The 14,351-nt window shown below is 44.2% G+C and overlaps 7 protein-coding genes across 9 annotated transcripts; 2 read left to right on the forward strand and 5 right to left on the reverse strand.

The window, feature by feature from the left end:
• Positions 1–566: 566 nt before the first annotated feature.
• BCIN_04g05700 (hypothetical protein) lies at positions 567–2,431 on the reverse strand. The gene is made up of 3 exons (XM_001557672.2): positions 1,975–2,431; positions 1,747–1,821; positions 567–1,581 (listed from the first exon to the last, which is right to left on the reverse strand). Exons 1-3 carry the CDS (start codon positions 2,080–2,082, stop codon positions 763–765), a joined length of 1,002 nt encoding a protein of 333 aa, XP_001557722.2. The 5' UTR covers positions 2,083–2,431; the 3' UTR covers positions 567–762.
• A 1,015-nt stretch (positions 2,432–3,446) lies between these two features.
• On the reverse strand, positions 3,447–4,636 carry Bcrrp4. The gene is made up of 2 exons (XM_001557674.2): positions 4,379–4,636; positions 3,447–4,314 (listed from the first exon to the last, which is right to left on the reverse strand). Exons 1-2 carry the CDS (start codon positions 4,564–4,566, stop codon positions 3,489–3,491), a joined length of 1,014 nt encoding a protein of 337 aa, XP_001557724.1. The 5' UTR covers positions 4,567–4,636; the 3' UTR covers positions 3,447–3,488.
• A 288-nt stretch (positions 4,637–4,924) lies between these two features.
• BCIN_04g05720 (hypothetical protein) lies at positions 4,925–6,464 on the forward strand. 2 transcript variants are annotated; one of them, XM_024692682.1, is made up of 4 exons: positions 4,925–4,959; positions 5,044–5,557; positions 5,619–5,746; positions 5,801–6,464. In XM_024692682.1, exons 2-4 carry the CDS (start codon positions 5,173–5,175, stop codon positions 6,380–6,382), a joined length of 1,095 nt encoding a protein of 364 aa, XP_024548460.1. In that variant the 5' UTR covers positions 4,925–4,959; positions 5,044–5,172; the 3' UTR covers positions 6,383–6,464. The 2 variants fall into 2 exon arrangements, with proteins under 2 accessions (XP_024548460.1, XP_024548461.1); XM_024692681.1 differs by having other exon boundaries at positions 4,925–5,557.
• Positions 6,465–6,480: 16 nt separating this feature from the next.
• On the reverse strand, positions 6,481–7,052 carry BCIN_04g05730 (hypothetical protein). The gene is made up of 2 exons (XM_024692683.1): positions 6,914–7,052; positions 6,481–6,768 (listed from the first exon to the last, which is right to left on the reverse strand). Exons 1-2 carry the CDS (start codon positions 7,020–7,022, stop codon positions 6,587–6,589), a joined length of 291 nt encoding a protein of 96 aa, XP_024548462.1. The 5' UTR covers positions 7,023–7,052; the 3' UTR covers positions 6,481–6,586.
• An 84-nt stretch (positions 7,053–7,136) lies between these two features.
• On the forward strand, positions 7,137–9,199 carry Bcapm2. Its single transcript, XM_001557676.2, has 3 exons — positions 7,137–7,260; positions 7,380–7,799; positions 7,866–9,199. Exons 1-3 carry the CDS (start codon positions 7,217–7,219, stop codon positions 9,073–9,075), a joined length of 1,674 nt encoding a protein of 557 aa, XP_001557726.1. The 5' UTR covers positions 7,137–7,216; the 3' UTR covers positions 9,076–9,199.
• Positions 9,200–9,260: 61 nt separating this feature from the next.
• On the reverse strand, positions 9,261–11,457 carry BCIN_04g05750 (hypothetical protein). The gene has a single exon (XM_001557677.2). The coding sequence runs from the start codon at positions 10,976–10,978 to the stop codon at positions 9,329–9,331; it is 1,650 nt and encodes a 549-aa protein (XP_001557727.1). The 5' UTR covers positions 10,979–11,457; the 3' UTR covers positions 9,261–9,328.
• A 199-nt stretch (positions 11,458–11,656) lies between these two features.
• On the reverse strand, positions 11,657–14,217 carry BCIN_04g05760 (hypothetical protein). Of its 2 annotated transcripts, XM_001557679.2 has the most exons (2): positions 13,238–14,217; positions 11,657–13,176 (listed from the first exon to the last, which is right to left on the reverse strand). In XM_001557679.2, exons 1-2 carry the CDS (start codon positions 14,165–14,167, stop codon positions 13,093–13,095), a joined length of 1,014 nt encoding a protein of 337 aa, XP_001557729.1. In that variant the 5' UTR covers positions 14,168–14,217; the 3' UTR covers positions 11,657–13,092. The 2 variants fall into 2 exon arrangements, with proteins under 2 accessions (XP_001557729.1, XP_024548463.1); XM_024692684.1 differs by having other exon boundaries at positions 11,657–14,217.
• Positions 14,218–14,351: the final 134 nt, after the last annotated feature.

Below are 14,351 nucleotides of genomic sequence, written 5' to 3' on the forward strand. Positions count from 1 at the left end.
CCCATTCACTCACTCACCCATTCACTCACTCACCCATTCACTCACTCACCCATTCACTCACTCACCCATTCACTCACTCACCCATTCACTCACTCACCTATTCACTCACTCACTTATTCACTCATTCATCTATTCACTCACTCACCCATTCACTTACTCATTCATTCACTCATTTACTCATTCACTCACTCATCTATTCACTCACTTACCCATTCACTCACTCATCCATTCACTCATTCACCTATTCACTCACTCACTCATTATACTCACTATACCTCCAACCAATAAAATACTCTCTCTTACTTCCGACGACATCCAAATTGCACTAGATACTCGAGAAGATATTCATTTCTCATCTTCTGCTCTTTTTACTTTAATGGTGGTGTTGTTCTTAAAGTTGGGTACTGAGAGAGAGAGTGTGTGTATGAGATTGGGGAATGTAGAATAGGAACATGAAAATAAATAAGCTAGAGCGTAGCGTTGTGAGGCAGGAAGAAAAGTAAACAAGCAAAGAAAGAAAGAGCACAGGTAAGCAAAAAGCAATCAAGAAAATAAAGAACAAAAAGTGTAGTTTTTAAAATAGTATATTGTGTAAGAGAACATCTATAAGTCTAAAGGGTTTTCCCAACGCTATCATTACATCCCTCCATCCATCCATCCAAATATCAAACTCCATGTCATTAAATTCAGCCCATCCAAGTCTATAATATCCTCTCCAATGTATGCATATATTCATTCATCCGCGATCATCACAACTCAAATTCATTGAGGAGCGACAATGACACCTCTGTATCTCATCTTTCCATCCTCGAGCTTTTGCATAGCCTCTTGGATACCCTCCTCAGTCATTGGGAATTGCTCAATGATTGGCTTGATTTGATGTTGAGCAGCGAAAGCAACCATGTCTCTGTGGACTTGTCTGGCAGCGACCAAGGAACCTTGGATCTTGAACTCGTTCATGATGATTGGCATGTATGGAATCTTCATGTCTTCGAAAGAAACAGTCAATGGGTAGACAGTTGCTTGAGGAGCCATGATGTCCATGAATTGATGCCAGTTTGGTTGGAAAGAGGTGGTAACGATCAAGTGATCAATTGGGGCGGAAACCTTGAGCTCGGAGACACCCTTGGTAGCGACGAATTCAGTGGCACCGAGGGAAAGAGCCTCCTCCTTCTTGGCATCAGTGGAAGAGAAGACAACGACTTCACATCCCATCTTAGCGGCGAATTGAATGGCCAAGTGACCAAGTCCTCCAATACCGATTATACCAACACGCTCATTTGGCTTGACACCACCGTTGAAAGAGCGGAGAGCGTTGTAGACAGTAGCACCTCCGCACATGAGAGGAGCAGCGTACTCGCGGGGAAGGTTATCAGGGAGCTTGTAAAGGTATCCGGCATCCCAGACAGCGTGGGTTCCCATGGATGCTTGGTCCAAGTTGGCTTGTCCGTACATGACACGCTCGGAGCAGAGGGTCTCGTGACCAGTAAGACATTGCTTGCAGTCGTTGCAAGAGCCGTGTTGGTAACCCCATCCGACGGAATCACCCTTCTTGATGTTCTTGACAGCAGATCCAATTTCCTAGTGAATTATTAGTTATTGTTCCATGAATATGTGATATTTTCCGGCCACGTCTAGAAGGAAGGTGGGAAATGAACAGAGGCCATTGCGTTATGCGATGGTTCCGCCCAAAATTCTCAAATCCCGCTAGGCGAGTGGAAAGGTCGGAAGATAAGGAGTACCCACAGCTGCAACACCAGCACCCTCGTGGCCTAGAGCCATATCGGCATGTCTGTAATGCTCATCGGTACCGCAAAGACCCTATAAAAATGTGATGTCAGTGGTATGATCGGAGAATATTTCATGCAGCTAACAATTGTGATTTGATTGTTGCATATGCGAGCAATTTTGGGAATGGTGGATTGTAGCATTTGGAATTGCATGGCGGTGGGATGGAGAGGGAGCATTTCTTACCGAGTGAGTGATCTTGACCAAGACATCGTTAGGACCAACCTCTCTGGTGGTGGTAGCCTTAACGATCTTTCCCTCCTTGGAACCCTTGAAGACAGTGAAATCAACCATTTTGATAGATGTGGGATTAAATGTAAAAGATTTAAGAGGTGGTTGTGGTGGTATTGATTGCGGAGTGAGTGTTGAAGATGTGAAGAGTTGATTGGTGATTGTTGATTGGTGATTGTTGATTGAAGTGACGATTGTATTGATGATGATGTTGTTGTTGTTGATGTTGTTGTTGTTGATGATAGAGAAGAATATAAAAATCGAGATCAACCCTCATGTATATATACCAAAAACTTTCAATTACCATCGACCCCCGACCCAGTGAAGATTTCGTCGCATCATGCAAATATTCTCAGCAAAACTCCAAACTCCGAAAACCATGACATATTTTCGCATGTTTGCGATCCACTCCATAGGGCCAAAGTCAAGATGGAGTCTTTCGCACGTCGTCTCCGAAACTACATGTCTTTCCTAGAACGGAAGGAATGTGGTGACGATGGGTCTTCCATTTTGTTCCACGCTGCAAAAACTTGATAAAAGCCCCGGTTAACATTTTGCTGGTGATCGGATGGCGCGAAAAAAGAAGTCGATAGCAGCGGGAGCTTAGAATGTCTGGAATCTCCCGGAACTCAAAACGGCATGACGTCGGAGCAAAGATGGAACACCCTTGTTGGCACGCGAGAGGCAAAGGACTAACTCCGATGGCCCAAATGCGGTTGTCACGTAAGTCGGTGGTCCAGCCGTCCAAGGGATTTGAACGCATGTGCGGCTTCACATTGGCTTCGGAGATATCCATCATTGGACGAACCCAGCACCCAGACGGTCCAAAGTTTCAAACTCCGGAGTGTGCAGTAGGTACTGATCCTGATCCTGTGCTTATTCAGCCTTATCCTCTTCCATCGATGGGAGATTCGGACTTTGGCGTCTAACTATGTCTATCTTAAGAAGCATTTTCGGCAGCCACGACGATTGGTGCGAATGGATGTGGCGCCCGCATCTCAGCATGGTTCTCTGCATGCCTCACACGTCTGGGTCGACTGTCTCGACGGTTTGGGTCACTTTGGCACACCCCGTCCAGAGTACCGGAGCTCATGCATGAAAGTGCATTGAGAATGTGTTGTGATAAGATGATACGTTCTTAACCGAAACATTATCTCCGAATCCCAATTCGTCTCCGGAGCTCCAGGAGTCCAGAACAGGGAAAAGAAAAATATGAGTTCCATTAATCTTCCCATTGATAAATCTGATAAATCGTACGAGTCTTTGCATCAGTCTTGTAAAGCAGTCACACCGGTAAACTATTTTCGTCTTACCTCGGCCTTCTTCAATATTCGTTTTTTGGACAATTCGATATTTCGATGTTTCCCACGAAGTATACATACAATACAGTACACGCACGCATGGCATTTTGTCCCTAACTTCTACCTTGTTCACATTTGATTTTTTTATATTGTATATTAATTATGTTTTCACGTTGTGCTTATTAAACTCAAGACTCGTTTGCCTATTTCTCCTCCGACATATGCACTGCTTTCACCCTCGTCTTCCTCGTCAACCTCAATGGCGGCTGCATATGCTTTGTTGACCATATCTTCGTCCACCCTCAGTCCTTCTTCCACCAACAGTTGAATAACTCCCTTTATTCTTGCAATCTCCCTCCTCGTTTCGGGAATGATTTCGTCGTTCTGACTTGAATATGCTGCGTTGCTAACACTTTCCTCGATTCTTGTGATGGAGGTTTCCCCTTCCTTGACTTCGACCGTCTTGCATATCCAGATGTATCCATTGACTCCCAGAATGATATCTACCTTTCCCCCATTATGTGCGGTATCAATAGTCCAAACTTGTCTTCTAGCCCGAACCACACCTCCACCTCCACCAGTTCCACTGACAGCCATGAAGACACCATTCCTCAGCTTACCGTATTTTAAACTTCTCGTATGTAAACTGGCACTTCCATCCTGATATAATTGTTGGACTTCGGCAACTAGTAAATCTCCCTCTGAAAAAAATGTTCGTATTTGAAGTTCATCGGTTTCCGTTCTCTTTCTTTGAATTCCTCCTGGGAGGTTGATTGCAGATAATGGCAAATTGGCAAGAACCGGAGCGCCAATATCAACACGCCACCTCTTACTTTGTACTTCTATAATTCGTCCAACAACAAGATCACCGATTTCTGGGGTATAGCGGGCGCGCAATGCTCGAACCGAAAGAAGTTTATTCGTCTTTTGAACTGTACCTGCGACGGTCCCTATTATTTCTGTACTTGCAGGAGCGACATATGTACCATGACCTCTGAGAAGAACGTTAGCTATGCTTCATAGTTGAAAAGACCACAGGCAGTGAGAAATGTTTATACCTCATCCATTGAGGGTCATCTGTGATTACTTCACCAGGAGTAACGATATTTTGATGCTGAGCCCGTTTGGACAGTTGCATATCAAGATCCCCTTCTACATCAACACCTCCATCATCAGAATGATCAGACTCATCTTCAGCATGATAGGGTACCGCGGCAGAAACTGGTGCGATAATAGTAATTGCCATGATGTAAATAGACAATTTGTGAATTTTTTCTTGATATACTGTCTCGTACGAGGCTGTGGATATTGATACCTGCAAACCGATCCAAGCTTCTAGGAAACTCGTTTTTTTCTTAGCGAGAGACCCTTTGCCAGAGCCAATGTTAGCCAAGGCTGAAAGTCTTGATTTTGAGAAGGCTTGGTCTGCGGTTAAATGGTTCCCAGACGGAAAACACCAATCAAAGCGCTCATTGTCTGTGGAATTCGAGAGGCAAACCACTTCTTTTTGATGGAGGATCAGCAATTACATCATCACTCAGCATATGCCACAGCCATCCATCCAATACCTGACGCTCTGTGATCACGATTCATACCGACCGGATGGACGAAATGTTACTTTTCAACGATAACAACACTCGTAAGTATCAAACACTCCATAGTTCTGTCTCTCTCTCTCTCAATCTTTCAATCACACACACACAATTCATAACATCCATTTAAGATCTTCAAATCTTTGTGAATTGTACCTTGACAATTCTCTCATTCGTTCGTCTCCTACTGTTTTGCTTTTTTGACCGTCCAGCAAATGATACCGGAACCCATGGAAAGCGCATAATCTATTTTCATCACCATGCCGGAGTTCAATGCATTCAAAGATGAGGAGATAAAAGAGAGCGAGCACCACAATCATGTAGATGGACATCATGATGAAGAACCTACGACACAATTACAGAATGCAGAAGAGGGGAGGAATACACAAGACGAATTAAATACAAACACGCCACACCTTCAACCGCCGGAATCTTCAACACACAATCTTCAAACACCAAGTGAAAATTCAACGCCTTCACAAATATTTGGGCTGAGAGAACCGTTACCTCCTCTGCATACACCGCATCGAAGGAGGAAAACGATATTATGGGTTGGACTTATCATCGTTACACTTGATCTGGCTTGTCTGCCGATTACATATTACTATGCCTTGAGTTTTGGAACAGACATAGCGTTACAAGATAGTAAGACCCTATTTTCTTCCCTCTACAAAATGTTCCTTGGGTTCTAATCCTTTACCATTAGTCTTTGCTATTATAACAAGTGTATATGGAATGATTAGTTTCGCACATTATGGTTTCCGATCCCTGAAACTCTTCCGCGCCAAAACGGCGCCGAGATGGAGACCAGTAGGATGGACTAAATGGGGAATGGTAAGCTACACCAGTCATTCCTTAGGTTCGATTTGTCGCTAATAAATATTCCAGCTTGAATTCCTCCATATCAACTTCATGATTGCTATCACCTTCGTAGAACTCGAACTTATCATAGGAACCATCCCACACCACCCATGGGTGCGCTTATGCGCTATGCCTTCCCCTACGATATGCTACTGGTTTGGCTTCATGTTCCTATTCTCTGCGGTTCAAACAATGCGAAAAAAGCCACTACCATTCAACATGTCATCGACAGAGAAGGGAAAACTTTGGCGTCCAGCATTATTGGCCATCATCGAAGATGCCGGCGGAGTTGAAGGTCAAGGAGGAGTCGTATATCGAAGTAATGTATTGAGACGATACGAAGTCAGCCCCATATTTCGACGTATGATGATGGTCTTAACGTGGTTTTGGGGTATTGGTCTCGTATGCATCGCCATTATATCAACCGTCATCATAATGACTTTACCCGAGAATATTGGTTTCGGAATCGGATGGGGGTTGCCATATTGTTTCGGTTTCGTTTGGGTTTGCCTCACTATGGTTTTCGTGAAGATGCAATTGCGAAAAGAGAAAAGACAATGGGAGACGAAAGAGGCCGTGGCAGGACAGGCTGTTGCGGAGTATGCTTGAGCGAGCTGTTGAGCGTATATCACTTGTATAGTATTGTTATTGTAGATACCACTGTGCGATTCATAGAACATATATTTTTTCATCCTTTATCCTCTCAGTGCAACTTTTCCGTGACATCATTCTATTCCAAGTGAGTGGAACCTCGGAACTCCCAAACGCCATGCCTCATTCATAACATTCTCTCGTCCCATGGCCAGAGACGACCTAATTTTTCAGCCTCCAAAGTCCCATCCCAACGAGTGTCAATGCAATACCAGTAATACCAGTTTGCCGACTCTTCATACCGAACATAGATTTGCTCTTTAGAATCTTCGCTTCTTGGGCTTTTAATTGAGATTGCCCGGAGAAGTAACTGTAGACCCCAAGGCCGATAAATGCGAAGGATCCTGAGGAGGTGTTAGTCTGTATTACATAGGTAGAAACCTGGCAGACTCGTAGTGTGAATGGTGAATGAAAACCAAGGGGAAGAGGAGAATCGGGGTAAGAAATGAGGGAAAGAATGAGGGGGTGCATTGTAACAGGGAAATATACCAGTAAGTCGGCACGGTAAACAATCATCCTTCCATTGTGCCTCATCTCTTTTTAGCACATCCGTGAGCCTTTCCTGTCGATCGAGACTTTGTGCGGAATTTGGTGCCATTGTGAGAGTTCTTGCTGCTGTTTGTCACACTTGTATGATAATTATTGAAGCTTGATGACCTTGAGAAATAGAAGCGGCCGCTTTTCCGCTGCGGGCCGCCCCGCAAGTTCGCAAGCATGCATTCATCATTGTTCAAGCTACAAGCAAGTTGCAAACCAAATACAGATGTCTTGATATTATTTTAAAGAGAAATCATGAATGGAGCTATTGAGGCATTGTATATCTATGACGAACATAAGTGAGTAATCCCACCAAGTAATTCTATTTGCTTCACAGCGTCGCTCGTTTTCCGCTCCCTTGCTCGCTGACTCCCAGATTCGCAAACCCCCCAAGCTCCCATGCTAATTGTCTATACAGTCGACCTCTCCTGCAAAATACATACACTTCGCGGCCCCTCTCCTCCACGCAACTGCTTCCACTCTACCTCGCTCATCCGGCTCCAAGACCAAGTTTAATATATCTCCCAAACACATCTCCGCCCACTCTGCTGTTCAATCTCATTCATTCAAATCTACTATTCTGTCTCACATCCTCCTCGGAAATCGAACCTCTCCTCGCTCTCGAATTCTTACACCGCGTTATCGATGTGTTAGAGGAATTTGTGGGTGCGCCGCTATTGGCGCAAAAGATAGAGAGCAGTTATGAAGTAGTAGCTCAGTTGCTAAATGAGATGTGTGATGCGGGCAAGGTGAGCTCAACGGAACCTAATGCGTTGAGAGATATGGTGGAAGTGGAGGGGTGGATTGGGAAGTTCTTGGGGGGTATTAATATTCCTGGGTTCGTAGATATGTCTTCATGAGATTTAATTGGAGTTTCGAAACATGACTGAGTTGTTTTTTATAGGAAACCTGGCTTTGCAACTCCCTCCAGTTCGGGCATGTCCGGATTATCATCTACAGGATCACTCGCAGCGAATACACCAGCTTTACCATGGAGAAGAGCAAATGTAAGACATACTTCGAATGAATTATATGTGGATCTGGTCGAAACACTTACAGTCACTCTTGCGCCGTCTGGTCGTCCATTGGCTGCGTTTGCGAATGGAACTATTGCCTTTACATCAAAAATCTCTGGAGTACCAGATCTTCTCTTGAATCTTTCCACACCATCCGGTAGACAAAATGTTAGCAGTGTTATGGAACTACCAGTATTTCACCCGTGTGTCAGATTAGCGAGATGGAGAGAAAAGCCAGGGGAGTTGAGCTTTGTACCACCTGATGGACGATTTGTTTTAGCTGGATATGAAGTTGATTTACTTCCTTCTACAGGTGGAAAGTCTGGCACTACCAATGCATCTCATTTAAAATTACCTGTCAATATTGAAGTCAAAACTAGTCTTGGTCCTACCGGATCCGATTTCGAGGTTCGGTTATTCATTGTCAAGGTTTCTGGCCAGGGTAACTCTTCCATATCATCAGGTTCGAGTTCGAGAAGCAATAGCAATGCCGCAGGTCAATTAAGTAGGGCTGCATCACAATTTAGCGGTGGTCTCGGTGGAAATTTCGGTGGCAGTACTGGTAGCAGCACATCACCCATCATCGAAGACTTAGTAGTCACAGTGCCACTACCAGCTGATGTACGCAATCTATCGGAGATCAAAGCAAGTAGAGGCGATACAACATACAACCCAGGTGAAAAGAATCTGGAATGGCATATACCAGCTAGAGACGCGGTAGCAGGTGGAGCTACATTACGATGTACAGTTGTGGGACCGTTATCACCCGAAGAAGAATATGATGGAAACGGTTTCAAACTCGATGGTGAATACGACTATGACACAGAAACGTATCAAAGCGCTCCAGAGAAAGCAAAGGTTGAAAATACTTTCAATAACGAAGGAAAAGATGCAAGGAAAGTAGCGCAGAATAAAATTCTAATGCCTAGTTCAGCAGCAGTTAGTTTTTCGGTTAAAGGGTGGCTGGCTAGTGGTATTAAAGTGGAAAGCTTGACAATTGATACGAGAAAGAGTAGAGGGATTGGTGAGGGAGTTAAACCTTACAAGGGGGTTAAGTATTTGACGGTTAGTAGGGGTGGGATTGAGGTTAGGTGTTAAACATTTTGGTCGCGGACTAGGTGGATATAGGCGTCTTGAGGAGTATACATAGGTATATCATAGGCATGAAGGCGAAGATACCATTCAATTGAATTGAATCCAAACATAAGATGTCTAGGTTCCAAAATTACGCGGTTGACCTCAACATTCAACATATTGAAAATTTAATATTCAGGCTAAAACAATAACACTTTCCTTCCTTCATCCTTTCCTCCCTCAAAACCCTCACCTCGCCCCACATACATCTGCATCTCTATCTCCTCCCCTCATTCCTCTTCCTAATCTCCTCCTCACTCATCGGCACATAACCCTCTAGAATCGTCCGCTCCATATTCCCAATACACCTCACGGGTCTCGGTGCCTTCACCACCCCGCGCGCAATATCCCGCGCCAATATCTCCGCCGCGCTCATGGGCACGTAGCCTTCGAGAATAGTCCGCTCCATGTTTCCGATGCATTTTTTGGGCTGTGGAGAGGGTGAGGGAGGGGCGAGGTGGAGGTTGAGGTTGAGGTTGACGGGGGTTAGTTTGGGGGGAAGGGCTGTGGGTTTTTGAGCTGCAGTTTGAGCTTTCATGCGTTGTTTTTCGAGTGAGTGCTCGAGCGCTTGGCGCTGCGCTGCGAGATGCTTTTGTGCGGCGTGTTGGAGTGGTATTTCTTCTTGTTGCCGTGCTAGATTTTGCTCTTTTTGTTTTTTCTCCTCTGCTTCTGCTTCTGCTTTTGCTTTTGCTTTTTGACGAGCGGCTAAGGCTAAGGCTAAGGCTTCCTGTGCGCGTTGTTGGGCTTGCAGCTTGAGGAGAAGCGCGGTTTCGGATTGGGCTTTGGCTTGTGCTTGACGCTGTCGTTGGGCTTCAAGTTCCTGTTGTTGTTTTTGTTGTTCTTGACGGATCTTTTCTTGACGAGCGAGTTGTGCCTGGTGTTCTTTTTCGACTCGCTCTTGGTGCATGCGTCGAGCGATTTCTAGCTCTTTTTGTGCTTCTCGAGCACGAAGTTCTTTTTGCACTCTTTCTTCTTGGAGACGCCGATTTCTCTCTCGTTCTTTTTTCTCGCGCGCGAGTTGCCCCTCGGTGGTTTTACGGATGGATTCTCGACGGAGGGTTTCTTGTCTTTCTTTCTCTTTCTCTCTCTCTTTCTCTCTTTCGCGCTGGAGCAAAAGGGTTTGTCGGGAGATGCGATCGCGTTCTTCTTTCTCCTTTTGCGCCCTTTCGGCGGAGAGAGCTTGGGCTTTCCTGTCTTGTTCGGCTTTGGTGCGTTCTTCGCGGGCTCGTTGGGCAATGTGCAAGTTTTTTGCTTCGGCGAGATTGCGTTCTTCGATTTCTTTTGCTGTGGAATATGGAGTTTTGAGAGGTGGTGAGGGGGTGGTCTTTGCGTGAGGTGTAGGTCTACGAGTTTCTGCCTCCTTTCGCTCACTAGGAGATTTATCATCAGATCGGATTTTCCTCTCCCCGTTCTCTCTATCTCCCCTCTCTACATATTCATCTTCCCCCACGCTACCACGTCTTCTCCTTCGTCTTCTCCTATATTCCTCATCCTCGCTCTTCCCACTACCAATATCCCTTCTACCCTCCCTCCTTTCCTCTCCATCTGCATCCCCATTCCCCGCAACACATTTCCCCAACGCCATAATTCCCCGTCCAATACTCTTTCGACTCTTACTGAAAAGTCCCTGTTTTTCTTCTTTCTCATTCTTCTCACTCTTTCCCCTATCGCCTCTCTCGTTCTTTCTCTCTCCTCGCGAGGAATCGTCGTATATGCGTGCTAATCTTCTTTCTTGTCGTCGTTTTTCATGGTGAGCCCGGTGGTGAGCAGCTCTTTGTTCTTCGGTTTCGGAGTCGCGATTGGGGGATTTGGGTTTGGGATGAGGAGAGGAGGGGGTGGGCTGCGGGTCTTGGGGTGGAGATGGCATTTTGAGGTATGGGGGAGGGAATTAGAAATTGAAGGGATGGAATGGGATGGGATGGAGATATGGCGTGAAGGTGAAGAAAACTAACCTTATCTCTTTGAAAGGGAATGAGATGGTAGTAGAGATAGATATATCGGAAGTAGATACGAAAGAGGGTTAGCAGGGATATTTGTGAGAAAATATCTAAGAAGAGGAATGTGTGGTACTTTATGATACTATTATGTTTTACATGTGCATGTAGAGGTCGAGATAGATGTCAACCAAGATGGAGATTAAGAACAGGTTGATAAATAGAGAGAAAGATGTTCTTTCATGGGTGGATTTTTGTGTATTTTGTATATAATATGGTATGATATGATAGGATGTGGCATTCATATGGATGAATGAAAAGGATAGGCTGTGAATAGGGTGAAGTGAGAATGAGGATGAGGATGAGAAATGGTGTAGAGGAAGGGTTAGTTGTTTGAAGTTATTCATTGCTCGGATTTGTATATGTATTTAAATAGTATCTATTCATGTGAAGTAGGGTAGGTATAGTGTAGCTCTACTTTCCAGTAATCATGATTAGAAGACAATTTGATCATGCTGCAAGGTACTGGTATGGTCATGGAATATTTACATGCTTGCAATTCACATTCATGGGTTTAAAGCTTCGATGGTGATTGAAAATGAAATCTATTTTGCTCTATTCTATTCACTTCATAGGGCGTCCTTGATATCTAAGAGGTATTCTATCTCCTGAATAGCTCCTGCTCTTGCTGCTTTCTTATTGATTCATCTTATGTGTATCTTGCGACATGTATAACACCTGCGTTTTTGGACTTTCCTACTCTCTCAGTTCATCCAACTCATCTAACTCATCGCGTGACAATCCGCCAAACTCCATATATGCAGATAAGCTCCCCGTTCCAATCAATCTCGCTTTTACATATAATAAATACCCTTAACCCTAATATTTCAACTCATCTCAATACCATTTTCCTCCAACTCAACCACTCCCTTGGCAAGTACTTCCATATTACCCCTCGCACCATTCTCCCCCCTTTTGCATCTTTTCAAAACTTCTCGTACAGATCGCCATTCTCCCTCGCTCATTTCCCATCCTTGAAGTTCTATAAGCTGTCTAACTGTTCGATAGGCTAGGAAATCTTTTGGTAGCATCTCGTGTGCAAGCAAAGGAATTGCAATTGCACCTTTGAGGGAAGATTCTGTTGAGAGAGGAACACTTGAAGAGTAGTATGATTGTTTTGAGGTAGTTGACTTTGTTGCGGGATAATTTGTTAATATCTTTCTGAGAGGCTCTGTAGAGGTGAGAGGGTACGTAGAATCTGGTGTTGGATGAGAGGATGTAGCAAGAGGATCGGAAAGGTTTTTTGATGGAAGAGGGTAACAGTCATAGAAGGGCGAAATGCAGGGGGATTGATATTGTTTTTGTTTTTGTTTTTCTTCTCTGTTAGGTGAGGAGGGACGATATGGCGAAGGGGTATGGAAACGAGGCGAGCGACTAGGACGAGTTGGTGGGGGTGGTGGGGGTGACGGAAGAGGATAATTTAATGGATGGAGCTTTGGTAGTGAGGACGATCTTTTATAACGGGCAGCTTGGAAGTAATCGAAGTCCATCACGCTTTTTTTGGTAGATTGAGGGGAACCTGAAGGGCTGTGGGATGGTGTCGGCGTAGAAGGATATCTCGGAGGAGGTGGGGATGTGTTTGAAAAGTATGGATTCAATTTCTGGAGAACAGATGGTAATTGAAATGGCTGGGGCGACAGTGATGGTGTTAAGAAGTACGAATTCAATGATTGGAGATTAGAGGATGGTGTAGACCTTAAAAAGTAAGGATTTGATGGCTGATGCTGTGAAGTTGATGTTGGGAATGTTTTGAATATTGGCCTGGAACTCGAATATGAAGGTTCAGACAAAAGGTATTGGTGAATGAATAAGTTTGATATCGATGGTGAACCTGAAGGTAATGGCGCATATGATGATAGAGAATCTTTGAATGAAGGGTTTTGTCGAGTGGGTAATTTTGGTTTGAATGAAGGTATTTCCTGAGAAGTAGGAGGAAACAATGGTTGATATGGATTTGGAGGCAGAGTTGCTGTTACATGGGCGGAATTTAACGATCCAAGAAATGGCGATGGAGGTAAGGATCTAGATGTTGGCCCAGTTCCCGTAGGTCGAACATACACGGTGTTTCGTACTGCAGGAAAAGAATGGGACGTCAGTGAATGTCCATTTGGAAGTTTCGGAGTATAACGTACTGCAGCTGAAGAGGAACCGTATTCCATTCTGTTGTGGGAAGTTCTGTCTGAATACCTCAACATGTCATAATTTCTGTGGAAATTGCTTCTGGGAGAGTCTGGGAGCCTAATTGGATATTCAAATGCATCATAAGAAGCACGAATGGTTTCTGGTTCTCGTACGGAATTCCTATGAACGTTTGGGGATCGTAAAGGCGTTTTTGGAATGATGGCTCGTAGCAATTCCACAAGAGGTCGTCTTCGTGGAAGATCTCTTGGTGGAATATCCCGGATCAAATTATCATGGAATTCCAAAGCTTTGTCTGTTGGTTCTAATATCCCTGACATGGCATAATTTTTTGAACTTGGATTTTGTGAAGGCGATGATGAACGCGAAGAGATTGGTGGGTGAGGAATAGGATCATCTTGATCAGCAAATCTAACTGATTTTTGCTTTTTGGAAGCTGGAGCACGCCAAAGTACTCGATCCTCATACTCATCTTCCTCTACTAAGTCTAATGAACCTCTAACGCGTTTAGATTGCTTGGTATCGTGCTCATTTTCATGTCTGATCCTCAAGCTTGAGTTTATTGTATGGTTAGAGAAGCCAGGCGAGTTAAGATTCTGTTCCCACACAACAGCATTTACAGTTGCTTCATCACCAATACGACAACTTTCCAACGTCTCACTATCTGCTAATTCTCTACCTCCATAAGATAGTGCACAGTCATAACCGTAATGAGAAATAACTCCCCTTTTCATTAGTAAAGCAATGAATCTTGATTTGACAAGCTGTATGCGATAATTTGGACCGACGGTTCGTAGCGAATGCACACCATTACTGGTAGTTACATAGAGTAGTTTGCATGGCCTATAAGCTTCGTTGACGAAAGTCGAGTCGTCTTCATCGTCGTCAGAAACCACGGTACTCTGATATGGATTATATGCCATGTCTTCGGATTATGATCAATTTAGAATAATTGAACCAAAAGAGTGTCATCTAGTAGATATTAGAAGAAGTAATTTGTGGTAATTCTGAGATAGGAATGCCCTTTGTTTGATAAGAGTTCTAAATTAAGAAGTTTGAGAATGCTTTGTGTGTATTTAGCTTGGAACACCTCTTTGTGCCCCAAAG

Source organism: Botrytis cinerea, chromosome 4 (genome assembly GCF_000143535.2).
Source record: "Botrytis cinerea B05.10 chromosome 4, complete sequence".
Lineage (NCBI taxonomy): Eukaryota > Fungi > Ascomycota > Leotiomycetes > Helotiales > Sclerotiniaceae > Botrytis > Botrytis cinerea.

What these genes read in the sequence shown, in the direction of transcription:
- BCIN_04g05730 (XM_024692683.1), bottom strand. Translation starts at nt 7,022, where the DNA reads ATGGCACCAAATTCCGCACAAAGTCTCGATCGACAGGAAAGGCTCACG. An exon ending in TTTACCGTGCCGACTTACTG is followed by an intron (nt 6,769 to 6,913) that starts GTATATTTCCCT and finishes ACACCTCCTCAG; the next exon opens with GATCCTTCGCATTTATCGGC.
- BCIN_04g05760 (XM_024692684.1), bottom strand. Translation starts at nt 14,167, where the DNA reads ATGGCATATAATCCATATCAGAGTACCGTGGTTTCTGACGACGATGAA.
- BCIN_04g05750 (XM_001557677.2), bottom strand. Translation starts at nt 10,978, where the DNA reads ATGCCATCTCCACCCCAAGACCCGCAGCCCACCCCCTCCTCTCCTCAT.
- BCIN_04g05720 (XM_024692681.1), top strand. Translation starts at nt 5,173, where the DNA reads ATGCCGGAGTTCAATGCATTCAAAGATGAGGAGATAAAAGAGAGCGAG. An exon ending in AGACATAGCGTTACAAGATA is followed by an intron (nt 5,558 to 5,618) that starts GTAAGACCCTAT and finishes CTTTACCATTAG; the next exon opens with TCTTTGCTATTATAACAAGT. An exon ending in GATGGACTAAATGGGGAATG is followed by an intron (nt 5,747 to 5,800) that starts GTAAGCTACACC and finishes TAAATATTCCAG; the next exon opens with CTTGAATTCCTCCATATCAA.
- Bcapm2 (XM_001557676.2), top strand. Translation starts at nt 7,217, where the DNA reads ATGAATGGAGCTATTGAGGCATTGTATATCTATGACGAACATAA. An exon ending in TATATCTATGACGAACATAA is followed by an intron (nt 7,261 to 7,379) that starts GTGAGTAATCCC and finishes TTGTCTATACAG; the next exon opens with TCGACCTCTCCTGCAAAATA. An exon ending in GGGGGTATTAATATTCCTGG is followed by an intron (nt 7,800 to 7,865) that starts GTTCGTAGATAT and finishes TGTTTTTTATAG; the next exon opens with GAAACCTGGCTTTGCAACTC.
- BCIN_04g05700 (XM_001557672.2), bottom strand. Translation starts at nt 2,082, where the DNA reads ATGGTTGATTTCACTGTCTTCAAGGGTTCCAAGGAGGGAAAGATCGTT. An exon ending in TGGTCAAGATCACTCACTCG is followed by an intron (nt 1,822 to 1,974) that starts GTAAGAAATGCT and finishes ACATTTTTATAG; the next exon opens with GGTCTTTGCGGTACCGATGA. An exon ending in AGGGTGCTGGTGTTGCAGCT is followed by an intron (nt 1,582 to 1,746) that starts GTGGGTACTCCT and finishes ATAATTCACTAG; the next exon opens with GAAATTGGATCTGCTGTCAA.
- Bcrrp4 (XM_001557674.2), bottom strand. Translation starts at nt 4,566, where the DNA reads ATGGCAATTACTATTATCGCACCAGTTTCTGCCGCGGTACCCTATCAT. An exon ending in GATGACCCTCAATGGATGAG is followed by an intron (nt 4,315 to 4,378) that starts GTATAAACATTT and finishes CGTTCTTCTCAG; the next exon opens with AGGTCATGGTACATATGTCG.